At 45.9% G+C, this 16,123-nt stretch overlaps 1 protein-coding gene across 2 annotated transcripts in view; it reads right to left on the bottom strand.

The window, feature by feature from the left end:
* GRM7 (glutamate metabotropic receptor 7) overlaps nucleotides 1-16,123 on the bottom strand; it is a 308,776-nt gene that overhangs the window by 66,151 nt on the left and 226,502 nt on the right. For both annotated transcript variants that reach the window (XM_064453417.1, XM_064453416.1), the window contains exon 8: nucleotides 3,921-4,856. In XM_064453417.1, coding sequence (XP_064309487.1) covers nucleotides 3,921-4,856 — 936 coding nt within the window. The remainder of the gene's footprint in view (nucleotides 1-3,920; nucleotides 4,857-16,123) is intronic.

The raw sequence follows: 16,123 nt of genomic DNA on the forward strand, positions 1-16,123 counted from the left end.
ACGCCGAAGAAGCTCAACGAGAGGTGGAGCGTGGCTGCGACAGCCATATTCCACACCCGCTATGAAACGACGTGCTGCGCTGCCAAGCTAAGCCTACAAATTACAACCCACCGTGTGTTTTCTGCATTTTTAGATAGCGGACAAAGAAACTGGCTGAGTAAATGCGAGCTGTGAAAAGGTCAGAAATTTGCTTTTTCCACATGGCACCTCCCATGCACTGGATGTTTTATCTCCGCCCTGTAGCACACACGCCGATATCTGGCTTTCCTCAAACCACACCGCCTCCCTTCAGGCTGCTGCAAATGCTACTGCTTGAATTATATGCCTTTTATGAATTACTTGCAGCATACTTCTACTTCTTTTTTTGTTGTTGTTCTCGTTATTTCCTACACTGAACAAGGTAGGTATTTTCAATATGTTTTCTACCAAACAACATTATGCTTGTATTTATCGATAAAACAAAATAAATCCATACAATGAAAATCACGACAGTATATATAACACCATTTCTCAGCTTAAAAGATCGTGTTGCATGAGATTTTCAGCAGGTGCAATTTCCATTTCAGCAAAGACCTGTGTGGCTAGGCTTAAACACAATATTTTCCAGAGAAAAATACCTGACAGGAAATCACTAGCAATCACGAAAAAGTACAAGCCCCTCACCCCCCACTCAGAAAAAGCGAGACAGAAAAGAAGGCAAAGCCGCAGAGCTACCGCAGCTCGATCTCTGTGTAGAGCAGAAGGGGGAGAAAGCCCCAGCAGCAAAGTCCTGGCTTTGGCGCTCAGATTTGGCACAGCGTGCCGGTCAAAGGCGCTGCAGCCAACGTCTGCCGACCCCTGCAGGCTGGGGCGGCCAGCGGAGCACCTATAGGCACTATACCTAAGGGCATTCACGCCCGCTGCACGCGTGCCCCTTGCACAGGTACGATCGCACTGGACAGTCCGTTGGACAAAACGTAGCAGGTTTCAGTCCTCCGCGTTGCAATGAGCCCCAGCAGCGCGTGAGGGGTTTGGGCTGCGACAGCCAGCGGATGCTGAAGTCCCCCGTCCCAAACGACCCCGCTGCGGCTGCCCGCGGGCCGCAGCGAGCAGCAGCAGCCGGTGCCAGCGGCTCCGCGCAGCCGCGCGGGATGCTCCCCTTGGCGGGAGCACAGCAAAGCAAAGGGCTGTTCGCTTTGCCCAGTACCCTCTTCTGTGCCCTGTGTGAAATCGAGTTAATCATAATCTCTTTTGCCGTCCTACGCGCATTTGTACAAGAATCTTACGCTTTCAAAGAAGTACAGCGTAATTCAGCTCTGTGACTGTATGGAAACCTAAAGCTTTTGCTACTAAATGATTTCCGATGCTGGCAGCAGCCTTTGAAATTCTTTGGGTCTTTCTATCACCTGGTTAAATCTTTGCAGGCGACAACCTAAAGGACTTCATCTCGGTCACCTGCAGGCCTGAGGCATTCCCAGGCAGGAACACAAAAGCCACACTCCCTGCATCAGACCACGGTTACAAATGGGCCCAACTGCATTTAAAGCCGCTTATGCTGTTTCGTATCTCTCTCTCAACAAGGAGAGCAGAGGTGTTTGAAGCATTTGTAAGGCTTCGCAGACCCCCTTCCAGTTGAAATTAATTCCCTTTAGGGATGCAATGGCTGCCTGTAAAGTCCATTGCAGAGGTGAGATGATATGCGAAAACCTCCATAAGCTCTGTTTCCTCCTGGCTGATCCGTCCCCTCTTCCACGGCAAACTGAGGCCAAAACAAATCCCTGTACAACCAACCCCCTGAATTGCAAAGGACAAAGCTCTGGAGCAGGCACCGTCCTATGGCAGAGGACTCCAAAGGAAGGACCTGCCTGAACAGCACCGCCACTGTCTTCCTGCATTTTTATTTCAATAACCCGTAAGTTGAACAGCTGCAAATTTGGAAATGCTATCCCCGGCACAAAAGGAGATGTGCTAGCTGGGATCTGAAATTTGCTCACTAGTTTAAAAGGTGCAGTAATTTTATCCACAGCAGCGAGCTTGCCCAAGTCTTGTGCTAAAAATTGTTAAATGGATATAGAGGGGGGGAAAGGCAGCAAGAAGACAAAGCTCTTTCCTACGCAGGGAAGTTTGGGTTCCGTAAGCGGAGGTAACTGACGGTATGCTACTAAATCCACGCGAGATCTGTGGGGGAGCAGCTGAGGCGAGGTCAGTGACGCTGCATTCGGCTGAGTATGCCGCAGGTAAGGAGACACGGCAGTGCTTTCCTCTGGGCTGGGGAAGCGGATGGGGTCAGGGCTTGGGAGGGTTAAACAGTCTGGCAGCAGTTCTGGACAGCCTAATATTTTCATTTCTCCCTAAAGACTAGGCTTGCAGGTATTTGCCAAATCACTCTGAAATTACAGCTACCTCTGAACAAGGTACAGAGAGAAGTCAAACCAGATCTCTGTCGCCAAGCATTAGCTGGAGCCACTTGGGCAGCAAGAGGAACGTGCACGAAGGGCCTGAGACCCGGGAGGTAACCGATGCTCAGCCACTCACAGTTTGATTTAGCCCTGCACATTGTAATAATAGACTGATTTTTCACCTCTTGAACACTGTCTACTCAAAACGCACAGAGAAACCAAGGTTCTCCCTTTTTAAATTTAATTGCAAGTCTGAAAAGATTTTACCTTGCCAACAGACCTTCCGCCAACGTTTTGGAAAATTAATCATATTGTCCTCTGGCTGTTTATTGCCTTCTTCCTCCAAGGCCACCATCCTCACCAATAAATATGATGGGAAGAAGGGAGCGACCTTCTCCGTGTTACTTTGTGCGAGACAAAAGAGAGGCTGTTAACGTTTGACCCTAAACCATCACCGCCTCAGCTGCAACTCGCTGGGCTGGGGTCCCAGCTAGCTGCTTGTGCCAGCAGAGCTGATATGATGTATGCACGAAGAGCACTTTAAACCTGACTTCTGCTGGCAGCAAAGCCCGTAGTTGACCAAGTTTTGCACCTCTTCACGCTCACGCCTGCTCTGATTGCCGGGGTGTGTTTCCCTAAGCTGCCCAGCCCCCCTCCTCAGCTGCCAGCAGCTGTGAGCACAGGATGGAAGTGATGTGCCCTTGAGCCCTGTACAGAGAAGCTGCAGCCCCTCTGCAGCATCTCAAGCCTCTCAAAGACAACAGGAGTCTTTAGTCGAGTCTGACAGCGCTTTGCAATGATTAATTTTCATAGCAATCCCACTAATGGATTAGATCCTAATGTTCAGGTGCTTTTTCTAAGTGTAACCTTTTGGACCGACTTTTGGTGAATGAACTTCATGGGCTTAAGTGGACCTTGCTTATGAAAAGCAACCTGGCATTCACAGCAGGACTCTGGCTATACCCTTGCCATGAGCTATGGGGTAGCTCTACCTGGGCTAGTTTGAAAATAACCCATACAGATAGCACTGTCAGTCTAGCCTCAGCAGCTGGAGCTCGGGACAGACCATTTACCCTGCGGCGTAAATGTGCCCCGAGGCAGGGATTTGTGAAGCACAGCACTCCCCGGACTAAGCACTGCCCTCCGTGCTGAACTCCAGAAGTGCAGGAGGTTGCTTGGCTATTTTTTGACAGGTTTTTTTGCTTACATCTAGTATTCAAAATTATTTAATTAAGAGATACCTCTTTCTGGACATTATGACAGCTAATTCCCCCTTCTCCTACTGAAAAGATACAATTGAAATGGATGCAACAATAAAACTAATGGCTAATATGATTGCTATTGATCATTTGCCAGTTTATCAGATGAACAGCCCACCAGCCAAATGGAGAAGGAAAATAGTGCTATATATTGCACACGTCTCAGTAATGAGCTAACTGGATAGCTCCTTTTAAAATCTATGTAAAGCTGAAAATCAGTGCGCAATTTACAACTGCAATGAATCCTGATACGTCAGATGCACGTTCGTTCATTTTCACCTACCTTTTCGGCTGACTGGGCAGTGCCAAAAAATATTGGAATGAAGGCAAGCCATACTATACAGGTAGTGTACATAGTGAATCCAATGGGCTTAGCTTCATTAAAATTCTCTGGGACACCCCGAGTCTTGATGGCATACACAGTACATGTAACCATTAGAAGAATGCTATAACCCAAGGAACAAATGATTTGTAGATCCGTAATGTCACATTTGAGAACTCCTCTGGCTTGATCAGGATTCATAGTTTTCTGCTCATCATAATCTATGATGATGTTGGGTGGGTCAACTGCAAACCAAATAAAGACACCTAGAAGCTGAACAGATATCAAACTCGACGTGATCGCCAGCTGCGACGTGGGGCTTATGAGCCTAGGTGCTGTCACTGACTTTTTGCCCTGTTCAAATATGCGGTAGATGCGGTTTGTTTTAGTTAACAGGGCTGCATAGCTGATGCACATCCCCAGGCCCAAGAAGATACGGCGGAAGGAGCACACTGCAACGTTTGGTTTGGCGATCATCAGAAACGTGATTATGTAGCACAGAAATATCCCTGTTAACAGGACGTAGCTGAGTTCCCTCCCAGAGGCCCGGACGATGGGAGTGTCGTTGTATCTGATGAACGTTGCCATGACAAAGATGGTGGCAATAATTCCCAGCATGGCCAAGAAGACGGGTATCACAGCCCAGGGCGAGTGCCACTCCAGCTTGACGATGGGTATGGAACGGCATCCCGTTCGGTTCTCGTTGGGCCGCTCGTTGTACGAGCAGAGCAGACAAGTCACCTCGTCAGCCTGGTACTGATAGCCGTCGCAGAGCTCGCAGTGCCAGCAGCATGGCATCCCCTTCACCATCTTCTTCCTCTCTCCTGGCTTGCAAGGCAGGCTGCAGACCGAGGACGGGACTTCATGCACCCCTTTGCCCCACTGCATTTCATCGATCTACAAGAGATGTGAAAAGAAAGAGGCTGGTTATTTCGATGTTACTGTCAGACAGCCGGGGTGGGAAGGGAAGGGGGAGGACCAAGGGGGAACCAACAACAGAGAAAAACCAAATGGATAAACTTTACTTGTGGTTGACTCCTGGAAAAGCACCAGGAACCACACGTGCTGGTGTCTTCGCATGGGACTCTAATGCACGACTATATTTACTGCCTTTATTTTTCATGTTTATTAGTAGTTAATTCTGGTGGAATGACACACGACATCAGCTAAAAAGTAGAGTGTAAACGTCCTCCTTGTTTCATGAAAATTAGCAAGAACACTGCAATGGCTTGAGGGAAGGCAGGACTTACATTCACAAAACTGCTCCCTATGCATCTAGAGCTTGGGGCTTCTTACCGAGACCAGAACAAGGGATCTCCCTTCTAGGAACTACTACTGACCAGGTCAGTATTTTAAATGAGGTGGAACTGTGTCTTATATAGGGCATGGCATCAGTGAGAACGTGGCAAGATCTACAATATTAGCCACGTAAGAAATATGAAGGACAAAGAAAATAGTCATAAATGAAAAATGCAATTATTGGATAATATTTCATTTCAAAGTCACGTTCTGCTTTTGAAATACCACACATGCTTCTGGGAATGCAAATTATAAATGATTATATTAAATAAATGGAAACTCTCACTTGTTCTGCAGTCTTAAGAAACCTGAACTCCAAAGTATGTGCACAAAGGCTCCCAAGTACTGCAGAAAATTAGACTCACAAATCATTTCAAAATACTCCAGACTAAAGCCACTCACCAGTTTCCAAGAACAGGGAGGTTTAGCTTTGGAACCCCCCTGAAATAGTCCAGACTGGAACCACTGGGAATGTCCTGACATTCCCAGCACCAATTCACTGCACCAGTTACCAACTCAGCTGCCCAGCACAACTTCAGTGGCTCCAATAGCTGCTCTCTGTGTGTGTGTGTGTGTGTGTGTGTGTGTGTATGGCTTTTCCAAATATAGAACCTGATCTCCTGGGATCGATGTGAATAAGTGTTATTAACAACAAAATTTCGGCTTTTTTTTTTTTTTTAGTTTACTCGTATGCTTACAAGCGCCATTATTTTCCCTACAAGTAAAAAATTCTAAGATGAGTTTCTTGAATCATCTGCCTTGATTATTAACGTGTACAGGAAGACTGGGGTTTGCAAGTCTTAAATTGAAGGATTAAGTTACACTTGCCTAATTTAATTCAAAATAGAACCTGTTTCATCTTCATTTCATATATTAACGCCCCCCCCCCCAAACCCTAAGGTCACACACTGCTCAAATACTGTACTACTAAGGGTCTCTGCTGTGAATGTTGTAAGAATAATCCCTCAATAACAGAGATTCTGGAGGTCTGCTGCGCTTGGAAAACTTCATTAACCTTTAATATTCACAATTTATTCTGAAAAAAAAAATAAGATCAATGAACTTTTCCTTCATACCGCGTTGAGCTGCAGGTATGAAGCTTACAGAAGCCGAAGGAATACTGATGATAAAGGAGAATACAAAGACTCATTTAATTGCACGGGTAAACGGTGGTTTGGTCTTAGCGGAAGCTCTTACAAGGAACCAGGAAATCCATTTCCATGCCCGACCCTGTCACTGCTCCAACTAGCAAAGGCTAGCGAGCCCTTTACACGTCTGGAGCTGAATTCCTAGGCTGTGTGGGCACCTCCCAGGAGAGCTGGAGTAAGCCGGCACGTGTGAGCGTGCTGCAGAGGCACGACAAAAGATGTGAGCACGAAAGAGAACCAAAGAGATGGTGAGGAAAGAGAACCAGGGCCAAGATTTCTGACCCATAAAGCGGGTGTGAAAAATTTCACGGCAATTCCTTAAGAAACCAACCGCCTGACAGTTTGCATCTTCTTTTACTCTTCTTAATCGTTGATCTGTATCTTGCCCTTTTAAAAAGTAGACGGAGACAGGGTAACCATAACTTACGCGTACAGCCAGAAAGCGAGACACATCATCCCAGTCTGGAGTCTCCATTTTCTATCATAACTATTAAACACAAAAGTCACTTGACACCCTTTTTACAGCAGGTATTGCTAGGAAATGAGAAAGGCACCCTAACTGCATGGATTTTGACCCAGTGATGAAAGGATTCTCACCAATTTTCTGCATGCTAGTATCTCACAGAACCACAGAATTATTAATGTGTTATCATACCCCCACCCGTCCCTTATGACTATAAAAGGCTGAATTTCCATATTCTCAGCCATATTCCATGGCGTTGCTGGGTATCTGGGACAGCCTAGAGGTACTTTATTCTGAGCAGATACTGTGTGTAAAGAGGTAAATAGAAGATCAGACAAAATTATGGAAAGTCCTTTTTCTGGTCTCCTGGGACACCACCACGATAACTCTGTATCACTGGCCTCAAAGATTTGCAGCGTTCTGCTGCTTCTGGCAAGAAAATTAATGATGGAAACTGCCTGTCAGAGAAACCACCTGGCACCAGAGCCTGGCACTGGGACATGAGAATCTGAGTCAAGCTAGAGACACTTTTCCTGCTTAGAAAAGAATATTTTGGAAACATTTTTTGTCTTTGAACTAAATTATTGTTTCAATATTCAAAATCTTGTTTCATTACATACGTTTCAGAAATGCAGACAAAAGCAATAAAATGCTCATCTGTGTATTTGGCTGCTTTAGGATCTGATAATTGTGCCTGATGTGCTATTTTCTGTCCCCCTTTCCCCCTCCCTCCTTCTTCCAGCTTTTACTTCAATTTCCTTGAAATAATTTAGCTTTCGAGAACCTGAATCTAAAAAAAGACTTCTGGTGTGACAAGTAATTGTTATATTCAGTCATTTAATGCATTTATTTAAATCTAAACCTGCTTATATGGAGTGACTTCTTCCCAATACTTTTAGTCACTATGAACTGGAAACTGCTTCCTTAAAGATTCTGGGTTTAGAGTTTCAGGATCAGGATCGTAAAATCCTGATAAAACAGCAAGGATGACTGTCGTCCACAACTACTGTAAGAGGACCTTCAACAAAACCAAAATAGCAGAGCATTTTGGTTCAGGAGGTTCATGCTCTTTCTCTGACCTGGCCCCCAGGCCGGGTTGATCAACTTGGGCAAGGCACTTCATGCATTTTCTTCTTCCATTTCCCCACCTGTAAGCTGGAGATGCTGCCAATTATATTTATAACAAAGACCGACAAAATCTTTGAGATCCATAGGGGAAGAGCGCTATAGACTTACAAATCCTACATTTCTATAAGCAAATATAATAAACTCTGATCCCATAATCAAAAAGTGATTATCTGAAAATGCTAATCATAATCTAGAAAGCAGTAAGGAAACACTTTCATAAATCATGAGGAAGCACTCTTACAATTAGCACAGGTCTTGCACAGAGGATTAGGGAATTCATGCTGCCCAAGCCACAGCACTCACAGATGCAGCCAGACACACTACGCACAGCTGGCCAACAATTTTGCATCTTGAATTTAGCGCTTGACCAAGTCCGCACTGAGGGACACAACAAACTCCCCCGTTGCAGTTCTGCCAAATCCGGGAAGGATGCAAACCTAGACTGCACTAGATGCCGTAGACACATGCCTCATGTCTTGAAAAATCACATACCTACCCATCACCCACTTAGCACCATGTTGACTAGCACATCTTCAACAGTATAATGTGCTGACTGATGCTATCATAGTTCATCCACTGAGGATTTTATCTGATAAATGGGACACAAACACGCCACCACCAATGAAGTGGTTCATTGTAGCACATTCAAAACAACTGATGAAGGAAGAACTTCGAAGCTGGCCGTGCTCCACGGTGCCTGGATCCAGTAGAGCCGCTACGTTACAGTGGGGCACTACCTTTTGCCCTATCGCTGCAGTACAGAGGAAAAAACCAAAACCAAAAGTAAACTAACAAAAACCACACAGAAGAAAAGGAAAAGCTCCCTCGCAGATCCAGCGCCTTCCCCACAGCCACAGAGCGACGCAGCATCCGTCTTGCTTAGAGGTTAACTCTAATGCTTTTTCCCCCCAACTCTTACATATTGCCCAGCTCACAAATGCCTCGAGCTAGAGGGATGGGATCCATTTCCAATATAAATGCTCATTACGTTCACTACAGAACAAACATTAACAAGAAATGCTTAGTCTGTCTCACAAGGCCTAACATAATTGTTCATTTTAATGAATAAAGTAATTCAATATATGTGTATAATTTAAACATCGCTGCTTTTTTTCCTCACTAGCACAAACATTTCTGTAATAAGCTATTTGTTCTGAACTAAATGGTTTCATGCAATGTTTGATTAAAATAAAAATCAGTACAAAAATAATTACATTAGTGATAATTAACCTACTCGGGGGAAAAAAAAAATTGCCACGTTCCCTGATACGACTTTCATAACAACTGTGCCATTAATTTCACAGCCACATTAGAAAACAATTGCGGAGGATTGTGCTCAGATTTATTGCCACCTTTACAGATTGCTTTTAGACTCCAGTTACTAAGTCAGCAGTTCAAACAGTTTTTGTATATTCAACTTTACAGATGGCAATATTTGCATGACTTAGCTCTTAGGGCTTAGCTATTAATGTCTTGTAATTAGTTTCTAAATCCAGGGCTTTAACATGGTAATGGTTTTAAGCTAAGAATATGTCAATAATACATAGTCAACAGAGCCTTCTGCAAAATATCAACTAAAATCTCTTCAATAGATACCAGCAACGATAAGCCAAACTACCAGAGAAAGATGCAAAGCTACTCCAACAACTTGCCCAGACACTCCAAGCAAGGTGTTTCACCTCAAACTGGAACTTATTTTAATTTTACTGCCTGCAAGGGATTGGCAGAAAAGCCTTAAGATGAGTGCGAAGCCTGCAAGGTGACGGAGGCAAAAAATCCCGGTGGTTTTTGCTTGTGACGAACAAATCACTGCACTCCGAGCGGCGCAGGCTTAATGCATTTTCAGGACAGCGCAAAAAAAATCCCCAGAAACTACAAAACCTCTGTTTAAACAGACTGACTGTTTGCGCAGCGACAGCGTGCCAGCTCCGGGAAGCCGATGGTTCCTGCCCCTCCCTGCGGGGACCAAAGCCATGGTCCCACCTCAGTCCCACCCCAGGACCCAGCTCTGCTCGCCATGGCTCAGGGTTCATCCTCTTAACCCGGGTGCCCTCAGCACAGGTTTGAGCCCAGTTACACCCCGACACCCTGAAATGAGGTAAAGACTTGAGCTCACGCGTCCTCTTAATTTTCTTTCTGTTCTCTTGTTTTAAATCAAAGTGAAAATCCAGCTACTTCAAAGCAGCTTTTAAAATCTCTGCAGGGCAGAAGTAGGACACGTTAACCAGCAGCCCCCAAAACCCAGAGATAACGGTGTCTAAACCTGATCCCCAGCTGCTGTAAGAGCATCTCTGCTGGGACGGGGGTGCTGTGGACCCCGCAGAGCCCGGGCACCCCTGCTCCCCACAGAGCACCCGAAATCTGGTCCCGAGCTCTGCAGCTCACCCCCCCACCCATGACAGCTAGTTTTTCCCCCTCCTTCCAGTGCCGTTCCACAGGAACACTTCATCAGCAAGATGAAGCATCAGCCCGGCGCTGCCTTCCTCCCGATGCCAGAGACTATGAGCTTTGTGCTAGTGAGTGTTCTTTGGTGTCTTGGGACACTTCAAAAGAAGCTACTTTAGAGGAAAAGCAAGACCTAAGTTTTCCTGCTCTGCTGTATTAATTATGTTAAATCCCTCCGATCTATCTTCTTTATAAACAGAAGCAAAATGTCCTCGCGTATATTTTTTGTTCTGGTTTCTCCTACTGCTACCCCTCTCGTTTCTGCCCTAACGTAACAGTGTCCCGTCCATAAACACACACAGGACAAGCAACTCACAACTTCCTAACTGAAGGAGATGGAAACACATCGCTTCTCAGAGTCTTCCAGCCAAAAACCTTGCAATTTTTCGTTGTCAGCACAAATCAGAAACGTCGTCAGGAAATCGTGACGCCGTTCCCACAGTGCCAGACCCTCATCTTTGCACCTGCTGATTCAGATCCCTATTAATGAGCACAGTGCCCCCACAATCAGCCTCACCCAGGAACTGCACAGCTCCAATTTCTTCCTCCCATCAATGTTGTGCCAGCTCTTGGGAAGCCCCGGCATGGGCAAGGATCCCACAGCGCAAAGCGCTGCATGAACACGTGCAGAAAATAACCTTCCTTAAAGCTTTTGGAAGATGCGGGACTGGCTCGCTCGGTCACTCCCGTGCGAGGAGGATGGGGCTCGCGGCTGGGAGCCCGGCACCCCGCGCGGCGCTGGGAGACACGGGGATGCTGTGGGACCAGCCCTGGGGGTGTTGCCTGGGTTTGCATCCCCAGCACCTCTGGGGCCGGCGCACCAGCGTTTCCCTGGGTAGCTGGTGGAGGTTAACTGAAACACTGGAGGTCAGTCATCTACCTGTATTTTTCTCTAGTAAGAAAACTCTAATTTCAATGTAACACCTTGAATACCTGCAGGTGCATCTGGGAGAGGCTCCCTCCTGCTCTGCTCCTCTCGCACCGAGTGTTCGCTGTGAATTACCTACCGCGGGTCAAAATTCCCCTGGCACTGGGTCTTGCCACCTAGAGTAGAGAACGGTTGGTATTTGTGTAGAGGTATGAAAATCTGCATGCATTGCCTCTGCCTCACTTTGTATTTAACACACTAAATTAATTCTGATTTAAACTTCAACTGAAACCATCACTTCTGTTCCTACACTGTAGCTCTTTTCTGGTGATCTCATGACAAGCAGTTCTTAACCTACATATAAACCTCATTTATCTTTCTCTTTCCTCTCCTGATCTTACTTTTTCTTTCATTTAATATTAGTCATCATTTTCTTCCAATCTCACCTGCTTTGAGGACACCAGAAACAAGTCACACTGAGCACTTGTAACAACATCTTTAATGAGATCCAAAGGCTGTTAGTTCTACATTAAATGAAGAGAAAACCGCTTAACCTACAGTTTTTTGCAAAAATGCTTATTATCATATATTTCTGTTGACACACAATAAAAACTGAAAATTAATTATTTTAATGCTTTTATATCTGACCACAGCTTTGTGTTGTCTTCTCACTAATGGGAGGGGATGAACCACGCATCTTTGGTATTCATCCTGCATCCCCTGCAATTTTAAGTTAAAAAAGGGCTTGCAAATGTGCACTTATAGTACACAATTCTTATCTCTTTAAGTTGACAGGTTAGAGCAAATCTATCATTTGAAAGCAGAGGTAATCTAGGACAAGTTTTCATCCTTAAGTCAGTGGCTTAGAATGAGAGTTCCTGTAATCAGCCCCAAGCCAAGGACTGACTGACAGGGCCCTTGGGGGTTTATGCCGCTGCCCTTTGTGCCATGCCCGACGTTTCATTCCCAGCACACCTCAGTGTCAAACTGGTCAAAAGAGAATCCAGTCGAACAGTCAGCTTCCATATTTTACAAAGTAGGCTAAGCTCACGGTGCCCTTAATATTTTACACACAGAAAATAACATCTCCCACATGGGGAGCAATGTTGCCATTCTTACATGCTGGGCTTAATTCCAGAATATCATGTATTCTTTTGAAAATTAATAACGCCAGCCCTTGTCTATCACTGCTCATTCTGCTGCAGTCATTTTTTTTCCCACCTTGACCAACAATAGAAATTTTTAAGGGAAAGTTTGGTCTCCAAGTGCTTTCTTTCAACTCCTGCTACAACCCAGCACAGTGCAAACCTGTGCAGTGTAAATGATCTGATTTTTTTGAAGGGTGCTCTGAAGGCATCTGTTGTTGGGGGCGGGGAGGAAAACCTGTTGCATGGCATTAAGGGGATATTTACACGTCAGATTTGCAGCTTCATACGGGGAAAATGACGGCTCACTGTGGGAGCAGCCCGGAACGCCTTAATCAAGTGACACTCCCACTGATTTCAGTCGGAGCTTTCCTTCAGTGAGGAATAACAGATCAGGGTTTAATTATAACTATAGATCACCTTGAAATCACCAGCAGGTTATTCTAGAGACACAGCTAAGTGGGAAAGTTTACCTGGAAAAGTGCTGACACTCTTAAAACTTTATTTTTTGGAAGATCTAACTAATGTGGTGCAGGGATTATGAAAAAATAATAACCTCTTTTTAGTTCAGCTACTGGCTCATACTGTATGGACCACAGAAAAGTACTCTGCCAGCACTTAAGTTTGCCAGTGACCCAAGTCCTGCAAATCCCGTTGGGCAGGTCCCTTACCCCACTGCCAGCAAGGTGCAGCTCTTTCCTGGCCCAATCCCTGCAGTTCTGGCATCCCCCTGAGCCAGGGCCGCGCTCACCAGGATGCTCCGCGAGACTCGCCAAAAGCAGCAATCTGCTCAGTACGTGGAGAGTGAACAAAGTCCTCTAGTTTGGCCTGATGAAGATAGATTTTCATCTCCATAACCACAGGCAGCTCCTTGCCAGGAAGGTCTGCGCCCACCCTCGGTTCAGACCAGCACTTCCGCGTTACTTAGAAACACTACAATCTTTTTCTAGACTGAGTCTCAGAAGCAGGTAGGTATTTTTTGCCAACACTTTTTGCAAATGTTTCAAAAAAACCCTTATTCTCGGAGATATCTGTGGAGAGGAAAATTCAATGATATAAGATTGGCAGTGACAGACAGAACTGAAAGCACCAGACATTTTTTACTAATAAGCTGTACGATAGCCTTCACTCATAGCAGTGTCTGAAAGGTGGTTATACAAGCAAGACGACAAGCACTGTGCCTCAGCAGCCGTAAGGCATAAAGCACGTGCAGCGCTCAAGGTAAGAGCTATGCAGAAACACCTTCTACACATGCTGTTTTGGTTCACCTCTAGAAACGAACTTGCTAAGTCAGGACTCCTCCTTTGGCTCAGTCTACAGAGCTGAGCATTCTAGGAGACCACGCTCCTTTGTTTGATATTTATATTAGTTTAAATATATCATTTAACTAACGGGCCAAAGCAGAATCCCCAAACAAATCCAAAATCAAGTTACCCATGTTGTGCAGAGAGCAAGGTACGTACATACTTTCCTCAGGAGAGCACAAAAACCTTCAATCTCAAGGTGAGAAAGCTCCTGCAATTCCCCTGACACAGCTTTTTACCCACAGAACGCCCCTTAGCGCTAGACGCGGCGTCGCTCCAGCCTGTCGCACCTGCATCTTCATCAGAAAAGACATCGGAACTGTGCCACAGGTGCACGCTCCCAGGTCTACACCCCCGCCGTGTCCTCGCTGTGAGCCACGCTCTGAGAAACCTCGACCCCCTGCGCCGGGAAAGAGCGACACACCCCAAAATGCTGAGACTTCGCCAAACTCCTGCGAAGGGACGCTCGGGGATTGCCACCTTTCTGCTCTGAAACCGGTTCCAGCGGCTGAACCGAGCTCGCTCACTCGCCAGGCTCGTTTGACCTTCATTACCGCTAGCCTTGTTACAGAGCTGCATCGAACCTCGCGCGCTTGAGCCTCGTCAGAGAGCTCACGTCGCACGGCACTTAGGGTACGAAGGAGATGTGAGCAGCACCCGCTGCACGCTGACGGCAAGAGCTCATTTTACCTTCCTCAGTGATCGATCTGCCAGCTGTGGATTTCTTAGAAGAGCTAATTGTAGATGTGGGTCAAAACCAGCGACGCCTTGACACAGATTATACCCCTGGAAGGTGGGTGTGTTTCTTCCTGATTAATGACTGCACCAAATCCGAGTAGGAATTAGGATTTAAACTCAGAGGTATTTAAAGCAGCCGTGCCCACATATATTCATGGGAATTTATGTCAAGCACTCCACTAAACAATATCAAGCCCTTTTAAAAAGCTGTATGATTTTAGCAGACACAGCGACCGGGAGCGGTCAGAGCTCAGCGGAGATGTCACCGGCAGAACTCGTAAGCCACAATTTCAGTCTGCAAAAGCGTCCATTCATCCCACTCATAACCTGCACTTTTGCCAACTCCTGATGTTTCTCTTGTCATACACAAGGAGATACAATTCTGCTTAACTAAAGGAGCAATTTACAGCTTGTCTGCCTACTAACGGGGACAATGAAAGCAGACCTATGGCAGCAGTAGCCTGGACACCCCTCTCGCAGGTATGTAATGCTTTTTGGCATAAGTTGGCTTGTCCTTTAGTGTCACAATCTTCAATGAAACACAGCTGGAAGCGAAGCCTGGCACTTCTGATGGACAAGAAGGGCCTGCAGTGAGGAACACGCTCCTTCACGCCAACAACGGGTCACCGTGCCCAAATGGCCACGGCCTTGCCATTTAACGCGGCACTCGGCGTCTGCTGTTGGAGGGGTGAAGCACCAGGCCGTGTTGTGGCCCCGAGCACCCCGCGCACATCAAACACCAGGATCTCGGTAGGAATGGTCTGATCACAACAGGATCCGTACACACTGCCACGCAAAACAAAAAGGGAAAAGGTGAAAGATTTCGTTTCCAAGTGAGGGGGCCCAGTTACATACTCATACAAGAAAAACTGTTCAATATTTTACTATTCTGGTGGAAGGAGCCTTAATAGAGTTCCTTTCAATCAAAGGTATTTCAGATCTTCACTTTCTTCTGCTTTTTAGGATGGTTGGACATGTTTGCTGGTATCCTATTTCACATATACCCATGTTGCAGCTAGAATATAAATAACAAAACTTTAAAGTCACGAGGGATACAGTAAATAATTAGGTAAGGCTACCTTTTGTACGACTCCTAACGGAGAAGGCTAAAATGGTCTAGCTGACTCCCACACTGTTTCCATCCAAAGATCTGCGAGTGGTACACGAATGCAGAAGTACATGATAAAAGGGACCAAGGAAACTACCAGGTATAATAAAGCCCTGGTACAGCGAGATGAGAGGCCCAAGCCATCAGCACGGGGTTTGTAGCACGCGCCCGCTGACTCCAGTGCTGTACGTGCTCAGCGCCTGTCCTACAGCACCGACACCGAGAGGTTTCGTTGTGCAGAACGACCAGAAACCCGCAATCCGAAGTACCAAGGTACCGAAAACAGCTCAACGTTAGGGCAACGCAATTGCTACCATTTAAGCAGTCAAAATCAAATGTTCCAATGCTTGTTTCTAACGTGCTCATAATGCTCAACAACTGGCATGTTTAAGCCCTGAATAACAAGCCTGGATGACAATGGCACATCTAGAAGCAAATCCAGGAATTCTGATTTTTCTCCCGAAAACTCCTTTTCTGCATTATTTCTCATGGTATAGCCATGAGTTGACCTTACCCTA

The sequence above is a fragment of the Phalacrocorax carbo genome, chromosome 6 (genome assembly GCF_963921805.1).
Source record: "Phalacrocorax carbo chromosome 6, bPhaCar2.1, whole genome shotgun sequence".
In the NCBI taxonomy this organism is placed as follows: domain Eukaryota; kingdom Metazoa; phylum Chordata; class Aves; order Suliformes; family Phalacrocoracidae; genus Phalacrocorax; species Phalacrocorax carbo.